At 38.0% G+C, this 25,531-nt stretch overlaps 1 protein-coding gene across 1 annotated transcript in view; it reads right to left on the bottom strand.

Moving 5' to 3' along the window:
- Window positions 1-10,296, bottom strand: part of LOC139716766 (5'-AMP-activated protein kinase subunit gamma-1-like) — a 110,248-nt gene extending 99,952 nt beyond the window's left edge. Inside the window, exon 1 of the mRNA XM_071628302.1 lies at window positions 8,868-10,296. Coding sequence (XP_071484403.1) covers window positions 8,868-9,059 — 192 coding nt within the window. The 5' untranslated portion in view covers window positions 9,060-10,296. The remainder of the gene's footprint in view (window positions 1-8,867) is intronic.
- Window positions 10,297-25,531: the final 15,235 nt, after the last annotated feature.

The following is a 25,531-nucleotide window of genomic DNA, read 5'->3' as shown; positions in this document are numbered from 1 at the left end:
ACTCACAAGTGAATATTCAAACCTGCCATATCCTATGCAGTGCCAATGGAAAACGTAAACTTGAATGCTTAAACAATATTTTTCTCAATGAGGGAACTATACTGTTATAATCTTTGATTTCTGCCCTGAATCTTGGCCATTATTTATTGCTTGTGACCTCAGGAGAACCTGGAGTCCAGACTTTGGTCTTCTTTTATCACTATCGGTACACAGGTCAGATGATGATAATCTCTCACTCATATTTCAATCCGCATTAGTAAACTTTTTAAAGGTACTGTTTATCATTGGGAGGAGTGATTTAAAAATGTTCAAGTTATCACATTTATTTGATGCATGTGTAGGTCAGTTGTATCACAAACCATCCAACCATATACAAATTTCACAATAAAGCCTGAAATACAAGGAGATATCACTATTTTTCTCCAAAAACTATAACTGTAGATGGTTTATTCTAGAAACAATTCTATTGCAACTATTGTTCACATTTTGTATATTTAACAATACTTAACAGTAATTATAATGATTAACATTTTTAGATTGGTTGTTTCTATCCCTAACTCACATCTTAGAACTATTTTGAAGCACTAAAGCTGGGTTTTTGTTTCATCTGCAAATGGTAAATAATACCTTTAATCTTTGTGCCTGCAATAGATGTAGGCAACTTCCCTCATAACAAAGTCCTTGGAACCAGCAGTTTTCTTTCGTTATATCGAAATTTCTTTACAGCTGAATAATAAAGTATATATGGATATTTATTATTATAGATGACAATTTTGAGACCCGAGTTTTGTAACTACATTGTACGTTGTAACAAGAATTTTGTTATACTAGTATTCATTATAATAGGACAATACTGCATTATTCAATTAAGCCGGTCCAAGTCCACTCTTAGGTTGCTTCCATGAAAAGAAAAAAAAATCCCACACAGTTTTAATTTCAATGTTTCACATTTTGTCCCCAATCTTGCAAGCAGAAACACACAGCATACAGTAATTCCTTGTTACAGTCTACTGTACGAGCTGAAATTTTCGCGTACAGATATTTTCGCGAATTGCTACTTGGAGGACATTTTCACGTGTTGTTAGTTTCGCGGTTGTGAGGGTCTAACTGAACTTGATACTTATTTGCGCGTTGTTATTTTCGCGTGTTGTTATTTTTGCGGTTCAAAGGCGATTCGCGAAATTCACGAAAATAAAACCACCGCGAAAATTTCAGCTCGTACAGTATTCCAATCAGAAAATCTGGGGGGGGGGGGGGGGGGGGGGGGAAAAAAAAGGTCACGGTACACCTACAATGGGGGGGGGGGGGTAAGTCAGACTGGTGTGAATTGTGAGAAGAATCCAATTTTTGCTGGTATCTTACAGCATGAAAACACTGCTTGAAATGCTCTCACTACATCCTTATCCCCATCTGTGAGTTTTTTAAAGGTAAACTCGATGTAATTTTGTCTACTTGTGGGTTGAAACCTGAATAGAATGGAAAGAAGAGGGGTGAATGCCAACTACATACCTGAATGTCATATCCAAAAACGCCGATTTGGAACCCAGGAAGATATTACAAGGTGGCAAATTAACTTCCAATGAAGTGATTTCTGTTTCTCAATGCAATATGAGCTCCAAATACTCAATAGCAACACTGATCATAATGCACACCAAGGCAGCACAGAACTCGTTGGAATATCAAACAGCACATTTACAATGCCACAGTCCACATTATGTGTCTTGGCAATGGCACAAAATACAAACATAGAATAATGGATAGTCTATGCTGCAGACATGACAGTTACTGAACTGTATTTCAGCCTTCACTTGCAAACCCAACACATAAGCCAAGTTTTCTTACTGTTTCGTAAACCCAGAAATTTTCGCATGCATTTTAATTTCACGCATTTTACGAGAGCCAAGATTAACAAAATCAAAATGCATGTAAGAGTTTTTGACTCTGCATTGAATGCCAGTGGCAATTCATGAAAATTTAATTCTCTGAAAAAGGCTGTCACCTCCAATTTGAGAAAATTCCACGCTGCATCTGGTTTTACAGTATTTGCAAAGAGGCCAAAGAATCACAAAATCCACTATAAATTCATCTAAATCTATCAATGTACAAAATGCACTCCTGACTTAAAATGCATATTTTGATAAACAATATCTTGGTTCTAATTGCTTGGAAAATCTGTTGGGAAAAGCATAAATGTGTCTGAAATCCAGACTATGTTTGATATGCACAAATCAAATATAAAAATTATTTGTAACACATTTTGCTGAGTCACTTTGGTGGTAATATAGCCGTAATTACATAGCTTGATTCAATCTTTCATGGTGAAATCTGTTCAGTTTGCACAAATTGAGAATATTGATCCCGGCACTCTAAAGCCACATAAACAAGCACACCTCCCCACACATTCAAAATCATGTATGGCGTGTGGAGAAAGAGTGGGTGTCAACAAACAACAAATTACATCAGATTATAATGGAACTAGAATCATCTAGATTTTCAAACACATTCAATTGAGTAAAATCCAACACTAAACTGCCCAGATTAGACTTGATCTCCAACGCTCTACCTTTTTTATTATTATTATTATTAATTCCTTTTTTCCCTCATCTGATAATCTAGCTCTGGTTGTGATGGGGCTTCAGGGGGGTGTTTCATGAAGGAACTTGTCGGATAAAATATCTGACAAGTCAATTATATCCGACAAGTTTTTGAGAAACTCTTTAGTCTCATTGGCTGATTTCTCTGAACTTGTCGGATATAACTGACTTATGGGACATTTTATCCGACAAGTTCCTTCATGAAATGCCACCCGTTTCCAACCTTTTTTTTTTGTCCGTGTGATGAGGAGAAACCTCTCATGAAATATGAAAGAGCATGTAATTCTAAGAGGAATTCAACGTTTATCTGATGAAAATTGCTTTTGAAATGGGTGAAATATCCAAAACAAAACAAAAATTATCATGTAATTCAACTGCTTGCCACAACTCTGCTATAGTTTTTTAATATTCTCAATATTCTCCATGGTTAACTCTTTGCCATGTGTTTTACTACAAAATTTAATTCTATACATCATGGTAGGTGACTGGGTTGGACCAGCTTTCACCTACTCAGGTTACTCCCAAAAAACAAAAACAAAATAAAGAAATGGTTGAAAAAAGGGAAATGGTTTAATGAAACAGATGTATACTTGTTCTTCTGGTTGATCATACTAATTTGCATTAATTCTCAAGTCTTTTTGTGTCCAAATTCGCACGCCCGACTCAGAAGACGACTTGCCAAATTTGCAAATTTCGCTCAAAGGCACAAACTGATCGATAAATCAGAGTATGCCAGAGAACATAGCATTTGTCATATGGTTTACATCACAGTACAGCTTGCAACTTTCTATACAGCTTTGCTGTGCTACATTTCTAAAAATGCTTCTATAAAAAGCTACATGGCTTTGAAAAACAGGATGTTTTTCCAAAAGTGCTCATGTATTGTGGACTAAGAATGTGAAAAAGAGGAAGTTTACACTGTAGCAGATAAAAAAAGTTAATCACAGTTGTCTCATCTATCAGGGGTACACAAAATTACTTGTTAATCATCACCGCTATTTTTGCACATACAAAACACAACCTTTACCCAAGACAAATACACAGCATTCAATATTTACATATTGAAGAGTTTGTTCGCAAAAACCGATAAGTCCATTTTTGCCAAATGGAGACATTTGCGATTAAAGGTCAAGAATAATAGAGAGAATAATAAGAAAATTTCTGCTTCAATTGACCATAACTTCAAAAATACACCTTTATATGTAATGACCAATATATAATTTAAAAGGTATTATTTTGTACTTTATGACAGAGACCGTACTTCAAAATCTTCAAAAATGGACTTATCGGTTTTTGCAAACAAACTCTTCATATGATTGACATGTGACCAGTTATCATGTAACCCTACTACAGGCCAATACAATGAGGCTGAGAAAATTGCAAAAGTCTGGACTGAGCTGAAAAACAGAAAATTCAATATTTATCTAAATATGAATCTTCTAATACTACTCTCGACCAAACTACAAAGTCTAATTTCCAGCTTAGAAAATAACACCATTTACTTTTTCAGAAGCATTGTCCTGTGGGGTTTTGAATTCACAAAAAGCATGTAAGTGCCAAATTTCCCCTATATACTTCCACATGCTTCACTGCATGTTGATTAAAAACCATCCTGAAACTTTCCTCCAACAACTGTACTAGATTGTAAGTGGTAAGCAATTGTTACACCACATCTGTGGCAGGTTAATTCTAAAACAAGGGGTGGCAACATCTATGTCACTACAAAGCTTTTTAAGTCTGGAAAACTGTATGAGACTAAGATCAGAAATTAAAAAAAAAAGAATCCTTAAAAGGTGATATTTCTAAATCAAATATGGTTTCATTTCTGGCAGGGTTTTCTTCCTTATGCTTTACCACCACATGCTCACATTTTACAGACAGAGCAAGCAGACAAGTTCCCACGACATACAAACACTGAATGAGTTGGACGAGCACGGCAGGACAACACAAATCAAAAGAGAAAATGAAAACCCTTTCATTATCTTAGTAAACTATCAGCTAGTCCTCATAAATCATCATTCAAATACATTTTAAACATTGGTATAATTGCTGACTGTACAGCAAAAGAAAATGACACCAAGCTCCACTTTCCGATCTTGTGTTGTACCTCATGCATGACGGTTAACTACAGCCACCTTCTGGCTCAATATCAGGTTACAAGTTCAGCTACCAGGATAATTTGGAATGGAAAATATGTAAACCCAGTTCCTGGAGGGGTTTCACTCCTACAACCCTGGGCATATTGGGATATACTTATTTGATGAAAATTGGTTTTCATATGGCTGAGGTATCCCACCTTTATTTGGATCACTTCATTTTACTTTGTTTATTTGATATCAGCCATTTCAAAACTGATTTTAATCATATAAACTTTGAATTCCTCTTAGAATCATATGCTCTTTAACATTTCATAAACTGGTTTCTAAGCATCTCGCAAAAAGTTACAAGATGAATCCTCACCTCAACCAATACTACACTATCCCTTTAAAGGACCTGAAAGTAGGCAGATATACTGGCAAGAGTCTGTTTGCGGAAACAGAAAATTTATTGTATGGCCAGGAAATAGGCATCACAAACATATATTTATAGTATATGCAGACCAAATCAAATGACACTGCAGTAAATCTCTTTTCACTGTGCATATATATATATAATTATCATGTGTGTATGTTTACTTGATAGGCCTATATATCACATGCATCAAAGTGTGTTCATATCATTCAATTGATTTCACTTAATGAAAATTGTATTTTCATTTTTCAACAAAAGATATTAGATACATTTCACCTTGTTTCTATCAAAGAAATAATTTATACCAGCCAATACATTATGAGATGAGTATACAATAATAGTGAAACATCAGTATCATCTCGCATCATAAAATACATTTTATTGAAATCTTGGATGTCAAAGTGCATATTCTCTTCATGCGAAAACAAACTGCTTACTCTTTGCTCACTTTAACTCTTTCAGCTCCACTATTTCAATGGGGAATTGCCATTGTATGCAAACAAGTTCATAATTGCAAAAACAAAGTTAATAATTATATTAAAGTTGATCTGTTTACTTTGCACTGTGCCATACATACAGCCAGCAGCAAGAGGAGTGGTAATGCATGTGGAAAAATAATCAGGGTCAATCTGGGTGAAACATGGGTTTTCTGGAAAAACATTCAGTCTGTAACCACAAAGACCTAATATCAATGTTACTATTTCCATCGCAACTTAAAGTGTGAATTCAATGTTAGTATCCAATATGCAATGATTTACAAAGGGACCATTTGGGAAAATTTAGTTATCCTTGAAGTAATCACACAGTCTTATCTGGTATTCATGTTGGTTCACGATGTACTGCACCAGTCGAAGTGTTCCAATATTGATAAGGAAACTTACTGATTAAAACTGTATGACTATAAGCAAATATTGACAAATACTTTGAACACCACACTGCCATATGACTAAAAAGAAATACAGTGTTTGTAGGAGTAGCAGTAGTAGTACAATTGCAATTATAATGATACAACAATCAATAATATGAAAATAAATCTTGCTCACTGCATGATCATTATTTTCATCACGAGAAGAAGTTATGTCAATAATCATGATCACTGTAACTCTTTTGGCACATTTTGGAAGGAAAAGACATCCAGCGCATACCATGAAATGTCGGACAAGCACATGACCTGTAATAGTGTGAGTGGGGGGGGGGGGGGGGGGGGGGGAGGGGGAGGGGGAGAGAGGGGGATAGAGAAAAGAAAGGTCCTGATACCAGGATAAATGATCAACAAACTATTGAACTGGCACCACATTGAATTGTGGTACAGGTATATATTTCTTACATTAATTGGTTTCATCTTTCAGGATATATCTCTGTAATAACATTCTTGAGAAAGAACATTATCAGTGCATTAGTTTTGTTTGGCTTTGTGCTATTTTTATAGTTGGAAAGGCTTAATAACTAAACAAAAAAAATACCACTATAAGATTGTATTTGTCACCTTTATATAAGCTCTAAACTTGTGATCATAATGTTTTCATCACATGACAAATTTGGCACCCCTCCAACAGCAAACAGACATGCATGCATGCGCATGTATTTGCAAACATAATATCTCCCGCGACACTTCGTGGCGGAGGCATAAAAAAAAAAGAATGTGCATACACTCCCACACAAAATGATATGTACCTGCACACATTCATGAACAAATGAAAATAGATGCATGCATGCTTGGACACACACATAAACACACACTCACACACACACATACATTCAGTCATTTCTGGAGGTAACATAGTTCTATAATGATGACAATTACAGTTTTAGAGATACTACAGTCATAGCAAATCAAAAGCTTAGACAATAGGGTCTCCTCTGCAGATACACACTTTTCCTCAGGACTGTACAATCATCTCATAAATCACCTTTGTTGTTGTTGTTGTTTTCAGATTAAGTTCCTCTTACCAATGCCCTGCTACACTGAACTTATATCCATGATGACAAATCAGAGCAGCTGAACAGATATAACATTTTATGTTTTTTCCTTTTCAAATATAAGCCTCCATCTCTCATGAAGTCCACATAAAAAAAAGTGTAGCATATCACTGGAGTTGTTGATGATGTTATCACATTACATGTCTCCAATCTCTAGTTTATACTCCCATCACTTTACATCCTTTTTGAACATTTTAGATGGAGCTCCAATCATTCTTTTATTTGTTTGATATTACTCCATTTATTGAAGTAAAGAATAATGTAATGTACAATTGCACTTTACATATATACAGCAAACAGGTGCCTTAAAAGTTACATCATAGTCAAATGAGTAAGATGGCATTTTTTTTTAGATGCTTTGGGAAAGTTATCACATTATAAAAATGGGTTATCTAATGGTTTGCATTTTTTTGTGAATTTTGTGCTCTGTTAACTAATGCTGATATAAGTATAATGACATTTTTCTTTCAGATGCATTGAAAGAAATTGTTATTATAAGCATGGATTATCTACATGTTTTGTAAATTTTGTGCTCTGCTAACTAATGCTGAAATAAGGACAAATGAATAATTTTGGAGATGTTGGGAAATTCACATCAATAATCTTATCCAAGAAATTGTAAATAAGCTCACTGCAATTGGCTCAGGGGAAAAAAAACTTGAACAAAAGTTTCAATTTTTAGTTTTTTCTTCTTTTTTTTTCTAGCTGCTGACTTTGAAATGGTCACATTTCCTTATGTCAGAATTATTTCACAATACATGACAAAAAGGTTAGCAGTGTCAAGCACTTAACAAACACACAAATCAATGGATCTCTATATGAGGTATGTTAGACTCATGCATGCTGTGTTGCTGTACTGTATGGAATTTAAGGCACACACATACACATAACACACACCCACACACACACACACACACACACACAACAATGACATTTATTATGCAAACAGCTTTCCATGAAATAACTGACATATATACACATATGTGACCGTGCACCTCAAAACGAACATAAAGTCGCACACACTGATTTTGCGTGAGGACTGAAAATAAGGGAAATAGGTCAACCTAGCCGAACTTGACTTTTTCATATTTTTTGAAAGAGCGGGTCTTCTTCTACATTATGCTAAAATTTGGTATCATAAAACGGGCAGGAAAGTGCGTTTTTTTAGCAGTTTATCTCGAACATTTTTGGTAGAATAGTGTGATTAGGTGGGCCTTTAGAATCCCTTTTTCATTTCTGAAAAACCTTGTCCACACTCTTCACTTTCAACTGTAATAAATTTTGAAAAGAAAGTGCTACTGCTTTGGAAGTTGGCCTTAATTATGGACAGAATGTGTTAATGAGGCATGCTTAATTTCAATTTAATCTGATAATTTCTTCATTGTTGTTACTCTGGTGGTTTACTTCCTAATTTTTGTCCCATTCATCGCACAGCCAGCACAGTGTGGTAAAGATTAAGCCCTTGAATAGACACTGTACTTCAGAGCCTCTTTTCTCAGTTCACACTTTTCCTGAGTTTGTGCTTTCTTTCCAATATTTAGATAGGTTAGGAGAGTCCATTTGATTTGAGTTATACATCATTTTAAAGCTTAAAATCTACTCTTTTAGAATATGGTCTTAACTAAAAATTCATGTCGGGCGACTTTTTGTTTGTTTTGAGGTGCAGGGTCACATATATCCAAACACAAATCATCAGTAATTCATATCACTCTTAAAGACTTCAATATCACTCAAAAGGCATAAAAAGACAGAAAAAGGAAAAACAAGGACTTAATTACTTACAACAGATGGTATATTTCCACTGCTGTTGTGCCTCAACCGCGATACGCGTCCTCGCGCACGGCCAACACCAGGGAAGCAGGACCTAACGTATGCTGGGGCAGAGAAGCCTGGAACAGACCAGCGACGCTTTCGCTCCCCTCTCCCCTTTCGCACGAGGGCTCCCTCACGAACGAGTGGCTCCTCTCGAATCATGACAACTATCGTTCCCCCAAGGGTAAACAGAAAATATTCCTTGACAGTTCGGTTTGGTTCACAACAGAGAAAAGATGATGGCACGAGTGGCCTCCGTAGGACTTGCACTTGTTTTTTAGGTCATGATCACAAACAGTGTGTGACCCAGATACAGTTTGATAAAGGTCAAAGTTCACAACATTCACTTCGGAATAGACACATTGCAGAAAGGGCAGTGATATGAAAATTGTGATCCAAAGTAGATTTCCCCTTGCATTTGTGCTCAAGTCAAATTGAGCTCGGAGAGAGTACTGGCATGATAATTGTCAATACAGCCAGAAATTTGAGAAGGTCAAAGGTCGCTTGCACTACACACAGCAAACATAGAGCAGCTGGAAGTGAGTCGAGGATGTCAAGCGCATCACCCCTTGCCCCAATGTAGTCACACCAATCCCCCACGAAGTTTGTTGTTAGAGTCGGTCTCCAGGGTATTAATACGCACACTTTCTCCTGGTAGCTCTTGTGGGAATGCAGGGCGGGTTAACTGCACTTGACCGGGAGTTCTTACATCTATGTCGTAACAATGTACTGCCAGAGGTTCCCGTCGCCTAGTTCATTCGAAGACAAGTGCGACTGCTGATTCGTTTTGGCAAATAGCGTCATGACTGCGGGATGTACACACCACAAGCGAACTGGAAAACACTGACTTGAAACGGGAGCTGCAGAAACAATAGATTCGAGTTCACTGTGTATACCTCATTTCCTTTGAGGATTAAAAAAACAACAAAAACAATTCACATTAAAAATAAGAGTTCGGAGAGACAGGCCCACTAGAGGGTTTTCCGGCCAAAATTAGATTCAGGTCATCACAGATGGAAAAGCATTTGGCTCTTGCATACAAACATGGAGTAGCACACCATTCGACATCAAATCTGTATGAAAACTATGCCATGGACAGAACACAATCATAGCTCGAGCTGGGAAAGAGCCACAACTCCATTAATGTATGTATGCAGAAAACACCGAATCAAACGCCAGGAAACTGCCACAGCCAAATCCATTCAGCATCTGCAACAAGGGGGAGCTTTGTCATGCCGATAGTGATCCAGACTCCAAAAATAGCTCCAGTGAATGAAATAAATGCAGTGTTCTCAATACTGTGAAAATAATATCCATGCAAATGGACTTGCAACAATCTTATAGAAAAACACAAGTACATAGGCCTACATGTTCCACTCGAGTTGTAAAAAAACCTAAAGATATGTAGACCTGATGTTCAGGAATTTCAAGGGCTGAATATCATACTATCATACAACTTTTCCACTATTTTTTTAATTTGTTATTCAGCTCACAGCTGCCATCAGTATTCAGGGGGAAAAGCTGCAAACTATTGCTCAAAAATTAGACTAAACATTCAAAACACATACAACAAAAGAAAAGGCATCTGGTGAAAGATTAAGCTATTACAAGTTGGCGTCATAGAAAAAAAAAAGATGATAGGGTTAAAGCATTAGTTACGTTCAGACGGCAGGCCCTAACCTCGAGGTTTAGCTCTTGCCCCCTAACTACGACGTGTGTCCACACGACGAATCTTAACCTCGAGGTTACGAAACCTCGAGGTTAAGCTTCTGCCCCCCGTAACTACGAGTGGGTCCCACTCGATGTTAAAACCACAAAACCGGAAGTTTCAGCCCACACTGCTAACAAGGCGCCTATTTATTCTTTAGTCCAACCCTGTCGGACTCGCTTACAGGTACTCTTTTTCTCTGTCACGCTATGCAGAGATAGCACTGCACTGAAGACTTTATGCCTTTATGAAGATATTCGTCGAAAATATTTTTATAACGTCGGAGAAGAATATAGAATACAGTAGCGAGTTCGACGTGTTCAGTTTCAGAGATCAAGCGCATGGGAAGAAAAGATGATGTTGTTGTGTCGTCATAGGTTTTTCACGTGTAGTGTATTTGTGGTGTACGTTTGGGAGGTTGACCCGGAAGCAGAGGGAAATTGTGGGGGCTGGAGTTTACGGCGAGGTCACTCTTTTCGAGTTCGTTGTTTTTTGTGTCCACACGGTGCTTAACTATGAGTGGGGACCCCCCGCGGCTCGTGGTTAGAGCGCTAACCATAAGATTTCTCGTGGCTCGAAACATCGAGCAAACCTCGAGGTTTGCTAACTACGAGTGCGTCTTCACGGTCCCTAACTACAAGCTCTAACCTCGAAGTTTCCTAACTTCAAGGTTAAGGGCTCCCGTCTGAACGTAACTATTATGATTGTGAAAGCTACAGACCCAATGGATAATCATTCACTATGTTTGAAGGGAAAATAGAATGCAATCACTATGCTTAGAAGCAATACACCATATTTGCTGCAGAAAGAAGTTCCATCCCATCCCACCCCAAAAATCAGCTCATTACATCATTCAACACCATATCAACTTCTCTTCATATCCCCCTACAATACCCACATCCATAAATCCAGTTTGTTGAAGAATACTGTCAGTGTTTTGAGGCAAACAGTGAAATTTCTTTAATACAAGTAGTGCTCCATTATTGGTGATACCTGGCCTTCATCAGATCCAAACTCAAGTCATACACACAGGAATTACCCTGTGATGCTTTCCAGTAATACCAAACTCATACATACAGCCATCATTATTATTTCTCTTGATAGGGATAAAATAGTATTTGTGACCCTTCACTGTAAAAGCCTTTGATATAAATTAGAGCTTATAATCTCTCTGACGGCATAATTCTTAGATTCTAAGTACTGACTCCTGACTTTTCCATTGGTATGCAATCTCCCTATCTTTACTCATAGATATCTACCACACAAGAAAGTTTTGCCATCATAAACACTGTTTTGACGGAATAACTTTTAGTTTCAATGTGGTCAAGCATACAGGAAATTATGCATTTGAATACAATAGGTCAACTCAAAGACTAGCTGGAGTCATACGCCGCAGAAAGAAATGTGAGTTTCAAATTTCGAAAAATTCCTTGCCTTTTAGAATAAACAGTTAGAATAACAAACATACCATTGATGAAAAAAAAACTTTTTAAGCCCTTTTTACACTTGTGTTTCTTAACCCCATACTTTCTCTGACCCAGGACTATCGTTGGTCCCGTACCAATTTTTTCAGCTTTTTACACTCGCCAATAAATCCCGTACTAAGCTCTTGTCCTGGGCTAAGGAGAAAACTAACCTTTTTACACTCGTATTTCTTAGCCCCGTACTTTCGAAACCACATGAATATTCATGATTACGCTGTGCACTGTACAAGTACACACACGCACCGGCAGCACTTGATTACCTTGTTTCTGATTGGTCAGTGGGGGGTCGGAAATCGTCTCCGTCGCTTAGCCCCGGATTATTTTTTCGTTCTGTTTATACTCGTTTGCTTAGCACCGCAATTGCGGTGCTAACCCTGCTATTTTGCAGGGCCAGATAGTACGGGATTATCGGTGGGGCTAACCCACTTTCGCAAAAGCAAGTGTAAACAGAAAGTGGGCGAAAGGAAAGTCCGGTACCAACGGTGGGGCTAAGGCCCCCCCCCCCCCCCCCCCTTTAGCCCCACCGTTGGTACGGGACTAAGCAAAAATTTGCAAGTGTAAAAAGCCCTTTAGTTTCCTTGCTTCATGGCTGCATGTCAATCATAATACCATATGTTGACGGGTTACATCAAGGATTTGGCTTAATCTTCTGTACTTCACTAAATATATCTCAAATTTGTTTGAACTGCATTTACACAGGTTTGATTTGTTTGGGGGGTTTTTTCAAGTCAGTTGCAGTAAATCAAATACTTCTTGAAGTATCGTTTGCAATTACAAATGTTAGGCTTTTACTTGACTCTGTGACTATTAAGTAATTTTCAGCCAAATGTAGCAGTTCATCAGTTTGTGAGCATGCACATTCTGAGTTTTTCTTCTAGTGCTTTCTGTATCTCAAAATAGAAGTTATCATGTTCATATGAAATAATTTGCCACAAACAACATATTAGCAATTTGCAGGAAAACCCTATCATAAAATGGCAGAAGTGTAAAAATATCAAATAAAAAACCCCAAAATTTTTTTGCAGGCCTCTGAAGATATTGTGGTTAAAAAAAAAGGGGGGGGGTAAAACTTTAGTCATTGCTATCGTTTGGCACAGGTGGCAATCTCATGATCGCAATGATTAATTGAAAATAGATTCATTAAAAATGTACACTTTTAAAATGATTTCACACAATGGTTTAGCTAGGTAAAACGGGGTACAAGAACCTATCAATGCAATGCAGATAAAGTGGGAGAGAAATGATAGTAAAAAAGAATTGTTATGCGTCACAATGGGGTTGTTCCATCAGAAAAAAACAAGGATGTGCAACATCGAAGGAAGAAAAAAAGAAGAAGCAAGGATTACCTGCAGGAATGTCTATTCCATCTAGGGGGTAATCATCCACAAAGACTGCACCAAGAGGACAAACCACACCCCTCCAGGACACCACGAATCCACGCAGAGAGGGCCTGACACAGAGCCATCAGTGCCAAGGAGGCCAGTAACCATAGCAACCACCACAAGGCAGCTCTCATCTCAACCAACTGGATGTAGAGGATGTGCGAAGGGATTGTGCCAAAGGAAGCAACTTTAGTGCGTCTTAAAGCTTGTTTACTTATATTTCATTTTCTCCTACTTTCCTGAAACTTATGTAATTTATTCCCTTTGTATGGCCTGATTCACTGACTGTACCAGAATTACTATCAAAGTCTTGTTCAACAATTGTGTTGTCTTCACATCTGATCATTGCCTTGGCCCCTAAATCTTCAGATTAATAAAATGTTGACAAGACTAGCATAAATAAATGATATTCATATTTGTCCAATTCCCAATAGTCTTTATGACTGATTGATCAGTTTAGGGGGATTTAACAATAAATGTATATATATGCAAAAAAAAAAAATTAACCTTCAACAGTGCATAAACTACAAACTGTGAATGATAAAATTGGTGAAACATTTATGATACATCTGGCTCCATGTGCTACTTCGTGAAGAGTTCGATGGGCAAACATATTATGGTCTAGTGTAGTCACATTAAGAATGTTAACTCCCCTTGTTTTGTTTGGATTTTTTTTAAATTCTATCCAATTTCTTTTCTTATTCAATACAACCATGCTAAACTTATCAGACCAACCAGTACAAAATGAAAGGTGAGCCTTTGTGGAATGTGAAGATGGTAACAGTTTTTGGCCCAGTGATGATGCGACTTATGCACACTAGAAGAGACAAGAGAGAGGGTGAGAAAAAAAAAGAAAAGTGCACTAAGTGGGCCACATGATAGATTCAATCCTGCAAGAAATGATTTATAAGAATAGTGATGAACACTCGCATCAACAACTATCATGGATACATGGCAAAGTGCTGCAGAATAAAGCATCAACAGCATATCAAGGTGTTATCTGCTACGTGAAGAGGTGACGTAATGTTGTTTATCTATATTATACCAAAATGAGCAAACATTCGAAAATGACACAACCTGGTTTGAAACTTCCAGTGCAGTGAGGAGAATAAAAGTGATTTGTGCCAATAAAAGCAAGGCACAGGAGAAATGAGAGCATACTAGTACTGCATTATGTTTTGTGACTTCTTTCAAGCAATTGATGCAGATAAAATCATTAATACCAGTTCTCCCCATCTTTCCAATCTCCACCCTAGCAACACAAACCAAAATAATAAAAGAAAAAGTTCTCAATTAGCCATTGCTTCTACAGTACTGTAATCAAAATTTGTTCCACCCACCATCAGTAAGTGAATTTGCCGACAGAGGCAAAGCACACTTCTATAGTAGAATATATCTGTGAAAAGTTTCTGCGATTTTGATATTTGTTTTATACCTGTCTTGTGCATCAGAAGTGCACAAAATGCAGTTTGTAAGATATATCTTGCTGTCATTGTTAATTAATTTCTTTAATTTCATGTTGTAGACATTTAATTAGTCCTATCACAGATTCACATTAGAATGCCTCTGACATCCTTTAGGTTTGAAGCATGGCAACCTTCTGTCAAGAATAAAAAAAAATAAAATTGCCAGCAGAAAACTCAAGCACACAAGTTTGAAAAGTTGATGTATTTCTAGACCAGACATGCTGAAAGAGTTTGTGGCATTCCTCTTTCATAAAACTGTACAAACCTTATCTCTGAAATAATATCCAATATACAAAGTGCATTTACAAATACAGTTATGTCAATGAGTATGTATTTACTATTCAGATTCTTTTCTTTCCTTTCCTTTTTTTTTTGAGGGGGGGGGGGGGGGGGGCTGAGCTCATAAGTATAATTACCCTGAAAATGAAATTGATGATAAGAAAAGAAAATTAGAAGTTCCCACACTCTGCAACAATGTAATATGACCATGCAAATATATCAGATCCAATTTGTTTGTTAGGCAAATATCACTGCACACAAAACTGGTGCAGTTAGCACTGCCCTCTTTGCGTTCCCCTTGCATGTGGTCACTATATGGATGAATACAAAGGGTAAAGAATGCTATAATGAATCTTCTGGCGTTTCTGATTGACAAGTCTCGGTCTAGATATTTTTTGGTCCCCTGGATGACATACTATTTGCTTGAGTGACAGGACTACAGATCCAAAGTAGATTTTATCTTTTTTTTTTTGGGGGGGGGGGTAGGGGTGGGTAGAGTTATGCTTAAAAAATGCATAGCCATTCCATTTTTAAATTTAGCTTAAGTACAAAGGATTTAAAAAAAAAGAGATTGAAAAAAATCATCAACATCAAAAATATATATGGCAAGTACAGGAGTGAAAATGCATAGTTTCCAATGCTTTCCCTGAACTAAAATTATGATTGCAAACAAATTATATAAATATGATGATGTAACTTCTTCAGAATTCTGCCTTTGGATTGTAATGAAAAATATTACAAATAATCTTTAGACAATAATTTTTCAACAAACATTTCTCCCTAAAATCTAAACTGCTAGGTTGTAAAAAGACAAAAAGAACAATCTCAGGTAAAAAACTCAAGTTTTTCTGTTTGACTATTTTAGGTTAAGATTTGTGTGCAGTTTAAAGGGAGAAACGTGAGGTTATGACATCACCTCATCTCCATGTGTAGTGGTCATTGATGTCACTGATCAGTGAAGATATGCAAGATCCCCTTTAACTTTTTTTATCATTGGACTAAGATGTACCATGGTAGTGAATCTTCCTTCCACCACTTTTGTTTTTGAAGTTACTCTTTCTCTTACAGCTATCTTCAACAGAAGTGGTAATGTATTCTACAGAGGAAGAACGACAATGAAAAAGAAAGTGAAAATGATATATGTCTCCGATACCAAAAGAGGGGTGGGCATATAAAAAAAAAAGAATAAAATAAAATATTCATCTGAAGTCTGAAGCTTTAGCCTCGTCTTGAAAGAGAATCTCTCCCAGGCATGGCACCACAATCACTGAGCTGCTGAGGACAAGATCATACAATGAGAGGGGGCTTCTTGCATACACAATGTGTAATGATCCCCTCACAAAAGCTCTCCAAAAGACACAGACACATAATGGGCTAGTCTACATTCCAGACTCTCCAACTTGGACATGAACACAGCACTGTCTCTCTGACACAACTGAACTTGTGCCGCATAATACCAACTACATCCAAAGGCAAGAATCTCAAATAGGAGGGCCACGAAGTCTAATTCAAGCTGATCCCCTAATCCGTATTCAACAATTATTTTGCAGTAGCCTCTCTCACGGGCTTGCAATAATTCCAGGTTGATGTCTGAGTACATACACGTATGTAATATCCTTGTGGGTTCACCTCACTTTCAGCGAGAGATATACACAAAATGCTTGTTCACCACAGGAAGATGCTGCATGTGAATGAACATGTGTTTTTCTCACCAGGAAGTGCACACAGCATACTATACATATATCCAAACATTCAAAACAATGGTGCGCTCAGGATGAATGTCGAAAGCAGAGGCACCCGCCACTTTTAGAATCGTTTCCAGGCGCACAGAACATGAGACCTGAAAAATAACAAACTTCACCAACGACATCGACGACAGTCAATACCAAGTGTCTTGATACGAACCCGTCAGATATGTATTGAAGTCATATCTCTAGCTCGGCGTAATCCTACCAATGAATAATGCCACCGCAAAAGGGATCAATGACTTGGATTAGTCTATGGGCCTATTCTGCCTGTCACGCTCCAATGCAAGGCCTCCAGAGTTTGCAGAATGTAAACAAAGCTCGGGTTCTTGCCCATTGAATGAGCACCAGAGTATAGACCCCCGATGATGACAAAAATAGAGGCATGCAATTTCTCCTCGCAAAATGATCCCTCAACAATGCAGTGTCATGGAGCCTCTACCCATCCACCCCAGGGGAGGTAGGAATAGTTGCTGGTTGGCGCAACTGGAATGTTTACAAACAATTGCAGGCATCTACAGCATTCTGAGACTAGCTGCCAACCAGTCATGTGGTCATTACAATTTCACCGTTTAAAGAGCGGGAAGGCATTGTATTACACGGTATCGCTGCTGATACATGATACTAATGAGGAAGAGTTCCTTCTTTTCACTGTGATCGTAAGTGGGTTATACCTGAAGAGTTCAGAGTCAAATACAATATCAAGAGGCAATATCAAACAATTTACATATTTGTTGCAGCAACCACTATTCCTTCTCCTTGCCTCTTCCTTCCTCTTTCAAAAAATAATCTTTGAGAAATGAAATAACTTTTCTGAGCAGTAATGAACATATATTTCAACAGCCACAATATCTGTAGGTCCTACTGAAAAGCAGGCAGTGGTAATGCAAGAATAAAACATAAGCTTATCTGAGAGTTCTCTGTGAAGGTGGATAAGAGTAGCAAGATGCAGCACTGTTGATTTATTGAATGTCATAACAAAATAAGCAAATGCTTAGCAATGGCATGACTTGGTTTTAGTACCTGCAGTAGTGCAGCCACAACCTTTCACTCATAAACCCACAAGGGGAAAGTGGTTGTTTTAAAAGCAGCTATCAAAAGGCGGAATGGCAGCATACTGCATTAGGTTTTACAACTTCTTTCAAGCAATTAATGGACGCAACAGACAAACAAGAAATAAATATATGTAAAATAAGATAAGGGTCCAGGATTTATGATACTTCTGCTCACCTGAAATTTATTTTCAGAGTATGCCTGAGTTGCTGTAATGCAACCATAACAGCGTTCACTTGTGTGCAAAAGTATATGACAGATAGATGTAAATTCTTCTCATTCATCCAGTGACAGTACACAATCAATAATTAGTTGATTCAAGAAACTGGAATTGAACTCACTTGAATTGTTGCGACGTTTCACCAATTATCAATAATTGGCTACTTCGGTTGATACAAGGGCTATTCCATCAATGGGAGCATCACTCACCTGAAGAAGCCAATTGATAATTACCGAAACTTTGCAGCAAGTTTAATCCGGGTTTCTTGATTCAACTAATTATTGATCTTATATGACCGATAATATTTAATAATTTCATCAAGGGTAATATGTGGTGTATCTATTACATCTCAACCAAAAAACAAAAAAAAAAAAATGTGGAAGAGACAGGTGCAGAAAGAAATTGAGAGGGTTGGCTTAAAGGGGATGGCTAGTAACTGATCAGTGGGAATCAGTGGGAATGCTGGAGGATGATTGTTCCAATCCTTGTTGGATTCAGTTAAGAGTACACTATATATCTATTCTTGTGTGAAAATTATTTGCTTCAGAATGGTCTCATATTCAAGTAATGTGCAGTTTAATGTTTCCAGGTAAGCGTCCCTGGTCAGTGACGGGGCATTAATCTGCACATTACTTGAATATGAGACCGTTCTGAAGCAAATAATTTTCACACAACAGTAGATATATAATGTACTCTTAAATAAATCCCACAAGGATTGGAACAATCACCCCTCAGCATTCCCACTGATTCCCACTGATCGGTTACTAGCCATCCCCTTTAACAAGGGAGGATGCCCCAAATTGGGTCCAGCTGGCCACCCCCCCCCCCCCTTATTGGGGACAAAAACAGACAAAAACTGGTATGATGATGGTGGACATTGCTTATACTACATCTATTCCTTCTCCATATCTGACTCCCTAACCCTACAAAGAAGAAAACAAAAAATCTACCTTTAATTTTCTGTATTGATCGTTGACTGCCAGGCAGAAGGACGCAAAAGTTTGTGTGCTCAAAAAAAAAAAAAAAAAATGATAGTTCCATCATAGAAAGAACTTTCAAAACTCTTGTCAAATTATGTCACAAACCAAAATTCGGTTATGAGTGGGAATTTCATGCTAGGGCCGCTCTGCCAGGCAGGTGACGAGATGAGTTACAGGACAATTATCTCATTCTTCTTTTTTATGATGCATTCAAGTGAGAAAACTCCTGTTCCTAGCGTGTTGAATCGCTTTACGCTCGCAAGTTATTAGTAACCCAATCGACATTGCCATTCACCGCTTCCACAAGTTAATTTCCCTCGGGATAGAGTTCCATTGTGGGAATAACAAGACAATTGCGATGTGATGAGGGACCACCTGGTTTCTAAGATCATGACAGAATTCACCTCCAGCGAGATATGTTGTTTTGAATGAAATCCGTCAAATCATTTTGAAAAAAAAAATGTTCTGGCACACTCTATCAATGCTAAGTTGGATGACATGTAAACACTTTGAAAAGCGGTGTAACCTTTACAAAAAAATTCTACCCCCTGGTCAGAATTTGCTGAGATTGTCATACAATTTACATCCACACACGTTTGTAGACTAAACCATACATGTGGCTGGCTCACAAAAGTAGAAACAGCTTAACCCATTGAGGACAGACTGATTTTGCTAAAACATGCATTTCCCACAGACACCAGCCTGAGTAAACACAGGACTAGTCTTCAAATAGTTAATATGTCATTTAATATGAATGGCTTATATTCCTTTGATTCCATACTGATTACTATTATCAATAGCGGGTCTTCTGTCACCTTCAAGTAACAGGCTTGGAATCTTGCGAGCAGACTGTTCCAGCATGACAGTGAATCCAACTTTTTGCTGGGCTTGCTGAATAAGACCCCGTTTACAGTGCGAGGCTCGGCCACGGCTCGGCCGCGGCCGTGCCCAGCCTCGCTTCAGTGTAAACGCGCAAAATGCCAAATGCGAGGCCAAAATTGGCCTCGCTCTGGAGGTGGTCTCGGCCGCGGCAGAGCCCAGCCTTCTCTTGGTGTGAGCGCAAACTGGGCCAAATGCGCGGCCAATTGTGCGGCCAATTTTAGTCTGGCTTCCAAACCCTCTGCCTGTATCTTTCGCTATTCAGGATATTAACCCCTTCAACGTCGAAAACTAGTATAGTTTAAGGTGGTTTTGTCCTGCAAAGGATTCTTTCCTTCAGCAAAGGCCTTTGCCCGAATGGCGACTTTGTCGCCACAGAATTCATTTGGCAGAGGGTCTGAAAACCACACAATACCAAATTGCATTTGTTTACAAGCAGAGCGCCACTACGACAAAATATTGAAGGGTTTGAATCAAAAGCGCGGCCGAGCCCAGCAGTGCAAACGGACAAAATCGCGGGGCTCGCCCGCGCAATTGAGGCCGAACTTGGCCACGGCCGAGCCCAGCCCAGCACTGTAAACGGGGTCTAAGTCCCCTTTCTGAGTCTGTAAATTTTTAGTGCTTAAAGACTATAAACATGACACAAATCTTGTTTGGGGTTGGCTTACCAATATTCTTGCATGAAATCATGTTGAGACATGCCCAAAGGTCTGTGGGGTGTCAGCAAAAGAAAGGATTTCCCAGTGCCGATTCACAAGTGATTTAATCCCATTGGGGAGATGCTATAAATATACGTAATGAGAAGAAACGAACAATCTCTCCTTTGTACTCATGCCCCGTGCCGCGGAGAAGTAAATGCGCTCTATCGCAGGTGTTAATAAACTGCTTCGACAAAAGAGAGATGACAGCATTTTTCAGAATACTTCATTCCTCAATCACAATAAACCGAGCGAGTAGCAGTTCGCTGTCCCTTTCAATATTTTTGGAAGCAATTATTAAGTGTGTAGAGAACAGGACACGCAATTATATTCAATGTTTAAGCTCAATGTCTGTCACACAGTTATATATGTTAGTTTCACACAATGTTCCTAATTTTAAAGATTAGCTTGAAGTTTTAAACTTAGATGGATAATTAGCCCGTAGTTTAGCCCCATGTAGATGCACTCAAAAAAGTTAGAATCTTAAAAATTAGTCAAAGATTAGAACCACATGGATTTCTTAGGGTTTAAGCTCTAACCACGAGCTGCGGGGAGTCCTCACTCAATCATCATATGGACACAATAATCAACAAACTCAAAAGTTGCATGACCTCTCCATCAACACTACTCCCCTTCAGCTTCTGGGTCAACCTCCATGTTGTACATTACCGTATCGTCACACATCATCGGGTACATTGCTCGCGGTGCTTGTATGTATTTGTTCCGGTTCTCTGATTTAATCATCATGTGGGATTCTCCCTCTGACGTTCAATCTTTAAAACTAGGTGCTATAGTGGACGTGTGCTGTAGTTTAAGGGGCAAGATCCAATCATTAATGATTAGCCTCCATGTGAACATAACTAATATGATTAAAGTGTTGACACAAATTTTATACTTTAAAGCCACTATTTACCATTTGCAGATTAAAAAAAAAAAAAACAGCTTTATAACTTCAAAATAGTTCTAGAATGTGAGTTACCGAGAGAAACAACCAATATAAAAATGTTAATCAGTTCATTACAAGTATTATTAATATACAAAATGTGAACAATAGATTTATTGAAAATCGTCTACACTTATGGTTCATTGAAAAAAATTAGTGATATCTCCTTATATTTGTGGCTTTATTGCAAAATTCTTATATGGCGGGATGTTTTGTGATACAACTGAACTATATATATATGCATCAAAATAATGTGATAACTCGAACATTATTTTCAATCACTGCTCCTAATGGTAAACAGTGGCTTTAAGGAGTTTGAATTTAAAGGGAGAAGTCACAGCTCCATATCAATTAGATTTTGTTGTTCTAATTGTGAAAGTATGATTAGCCGGTCAATCTATCAATTCTTCATGTGGGAGCTAATCTTGTGGAATGGACTTTAATCGCTCTTTGCCTGGAACAGAAGCCACGAGAAGGAGCAGGTAGAAGAGCATTTCGGAAATGAAGTGAGGGGAGAAGGGGGAATACGTTTAGAGCATCTGAGCTTACTGTGTAAGAGGCTATTAAAACACAACCAAGGCCATATCAATCTGCATGCCCTTCCACTGTACAGGTGGGTACACCAATGCCCAGTTGGTCGGAAGGAGTGAATTTTCTATGCCATTCTGTACAGCTGCATTAACTGCTGCATTGACCACACACACATACACAGCAAACTCTTCTGCTTTCTTTCTTTCTTCTTTTTTTTTTGTACAGCAAGATAGGAAAGATTCGTTTTGTATAATATACAACAGATGCAAATAAATAACAGGGCAGAAAAGCTACTTGAACAAGTTGAGTATATTTCTACAAGAATTGTGAAGTGTTGAATACTTCCACATCTGGGTTAGATCAAGCATTACCATAGTACCAAGCTTTAAAATTCAGAGGGTTTCTCATGATTCCAGTGGCTCTTTTACTGAAGGTAATGGTCAATTTAACATGTTTACTGGTTGGGGGTATATTCATGGTGATAAAATAACTTGCAGGTTGGTTGATGGCATAGATATTAATGAAAATAAAACAGGACAGGGTAATGCAATAATGCCATGAACCCGGCAAGAAACACACGTACCCTCCATATCACGATCCTGCCCACAAGTTGGAATTCCAAACCCCTACAAGTGATCCGTCCCCTCAAGCACATCCAATAAATCCACAAAGCATCACTTTTCTCATACACATCCTGGAATGTACACAATACACATCCTGGAATAATCTACCATCTAATTTTTCAACAGATATAAAATTTCATATTCCTCACCAAGATTGCATTAATCTGTAGATTTCTTGGCTTTAATGTCTACAACTAATCATTGTAATGCAACAATAAACCACTGACAACATATATCATGTCCGAAGGTCAAAGACCGTCAATGGCAAAAGGTTTTCCAGAAATTCAAACTTGTTTCCAAATGAATAATGAAGTGAACAGTGCAGACACAAGAAGGATACACATCACAGAATTTTGGTTCTCCTCAGTCTTCAAAGTGTTTTGGCAGCCAGGTGTCCATTGAAACTCTCGTGCGAAATGCTAATAGCTTGTAACAAAATGACGAAGGATATTATTAATAAAATCCATGACACAGAATGTGAACGTCAAAGAAGTAATTCTGGTAGACTATTCTGTATAGTACTAAACATTAATAATTCAAAGATCTGACGAGGCAGTTGTAAACACTATGCAGAACCACCTGTTGTAACCTCCATTTGAAAAGCATTATATATGGGATGTTGCCATGGTTACTACCTTAGGCAATTATTAGAGACCTGAAATATTCTCCTCTCTCCCTCATCCCATTTTTCCTTTTTTTCTTCTCTCCCCTCTTTTTCTTTCCATCTTCTCTTTTCTCTTTTTTTCATCCTTTTTTTTCTTTCCTCTCCTTTTTCCTTTCATCTTCCCTCTTTTTCTCTCCTTTGTTCTAATTTTTGCACTTTTTTTATAAATCTTTTAACTTTTTTCTCCATCTTCTTTTGTATCAACCGCCCCTCTCTCCCCCTTCTCGCTCTTTCTCTCCCCCCCCCCCCCCTATTCTTTCTCTTCTCTCTCTCACAACAACCATCCATCTCTGGGGGGACGTTCACTGGTAAACCAATCAAACTTGGGTAGAGTATGGTATCTAACAGCCACTCGTCTGGGTAAACAACTCCTTGCATCACTATTTAATAGCATCATCATCAACACCACCACATCTCCGTCTCCCTCGCTTGTTCTCTGGAGCAGGATGAGAATCAACCATGCCTAATTATCTATCGACACAATGGCTCAGTAGATATCATGCACTTCTCTAGATCACTTTCGTAGTATTATACCCATGCTGACACTAAAGCTATAATGCAACATCCGGACTGGTTATACTATTTCCTCAAACATACATTGTCAAAGTGCTTAATATCCCTTGCAGACACTTGTTATTTTAGCATCATTTACAGCAATGATGCACTCTTCCTACTGGTGTAACAGGAACTGTATATATAGGAAGGCAAGTTGACTGTCAACGTTATTTTATTTGACTCGGCTAGATGGAGCTATTTGCAAATATTTCAACTGAGGTTATTGGCAACAATTTTTTATCTACCAGTTTGTGCACACACTGAGACTGAAGTGAGGTTGTAGGAAAATCCATTAACCCGTTGAAGACAAGTCCGAAGTATATAAAATTTGGGCAGGTGTCTATGGGAAATTTGTGTGCTAGCAAAATCAGCTTGTCCTCAAAGGGTTAATAAACTAACTAGCTGCATTCCAGCTCATATCAATGTTGTGTGGCTAGAGTCAGGCTGAAGTGATGAAGTAGTAAATCATTTTTATTTCTGAGATAGCCGCCATCAAGATGCATTAGTTATGTTCAGACAGTGATACTTAACTTTGAGGATAAACTCATAGTTAAGTATAAAGAGCGCCAAGTGTCTATGGTCTCTTACCTCACGAAATCAATCATTTCATCAATTTTGTGATGAACTGTTTTTTCATTGACAAGTGACAAAGTCAATTTAGTCAGCGAAATGAAAATTTTGTGACAAGCCTGCTATTTTGCCAACAAAATTGCAATTTCTTTTAGAAAATTGTTATTTCATTGACAAAAATCAAAATTTTGTGACGAAATGACTGATCTCGGACAAAAGAGACCATGCAACACTTGGTGCCGATACTTAACCCGTTTCATACTGAATTCTGAAACGTCCATAGACTTAAAACACAGGCCACCAAGTTCCTTTCTAGAAAGGGTTAACTATAATTTCATCCTTAAAGTTAGCTTATCCTCAAAGTTAAAGATCATCATCTGAATGCAACTATGAAAAAGGAAAAGTAGAAATTACGCGGTGCGTAATATATGTCCCCGCCGGAAGTAGCATTTTGTAGCAAAATGTACAATACAGGTCAAAAATCAAGGTCAAAGGTCAAAGAAGTCAAAGGTCAAAATTCTGTGTAGAAGTTTTGAAGCCCTCACCTAGTGCTATCACATAAAGCAAACGGAATCTAAATTGGGTAAGAAATGGCGAAGGAGTAGCATTTTGTAGCAAAATGTACAATATAGGTCAAAGGTCAAGGTCAAAGGTCACAACTGAAATTCTGTGCAGAAGTTTCAAAGCTCCCATGTAGTGCTATCATATAAAGCAAACAGAATCAAAATTGGCTCATAAATGACAGAGAAGTAGCAAATTGAACATTTTGATCACACACGGACGCACACACGGACACACACGGACACACACACGTACGTAGCCCATTTCATAGTCCCCTGCTGGAACTCGTTCGG

The sequence above is a fragment of the Diadema antillarum genome, unplaced genomic scaffold, assembly GCF_040938485.1.
Source record: "Diadema antillarum isolate AM-2024a unplaced genomic scaffold, OU_Dant_1.0 scf00000069, whole genome shotgun sequence".
NCBI lineage: Eukaryota > Metazoa > Echinodermata > Echinoidea > Diadematoida > Diadematidae > Diadema > Diadema antillarum.
The sequence above is the reverse complement of the archived record's forward strand: the minus strand, read 5'-3'. Positions and strand labels throughout refer to the sequence as shown.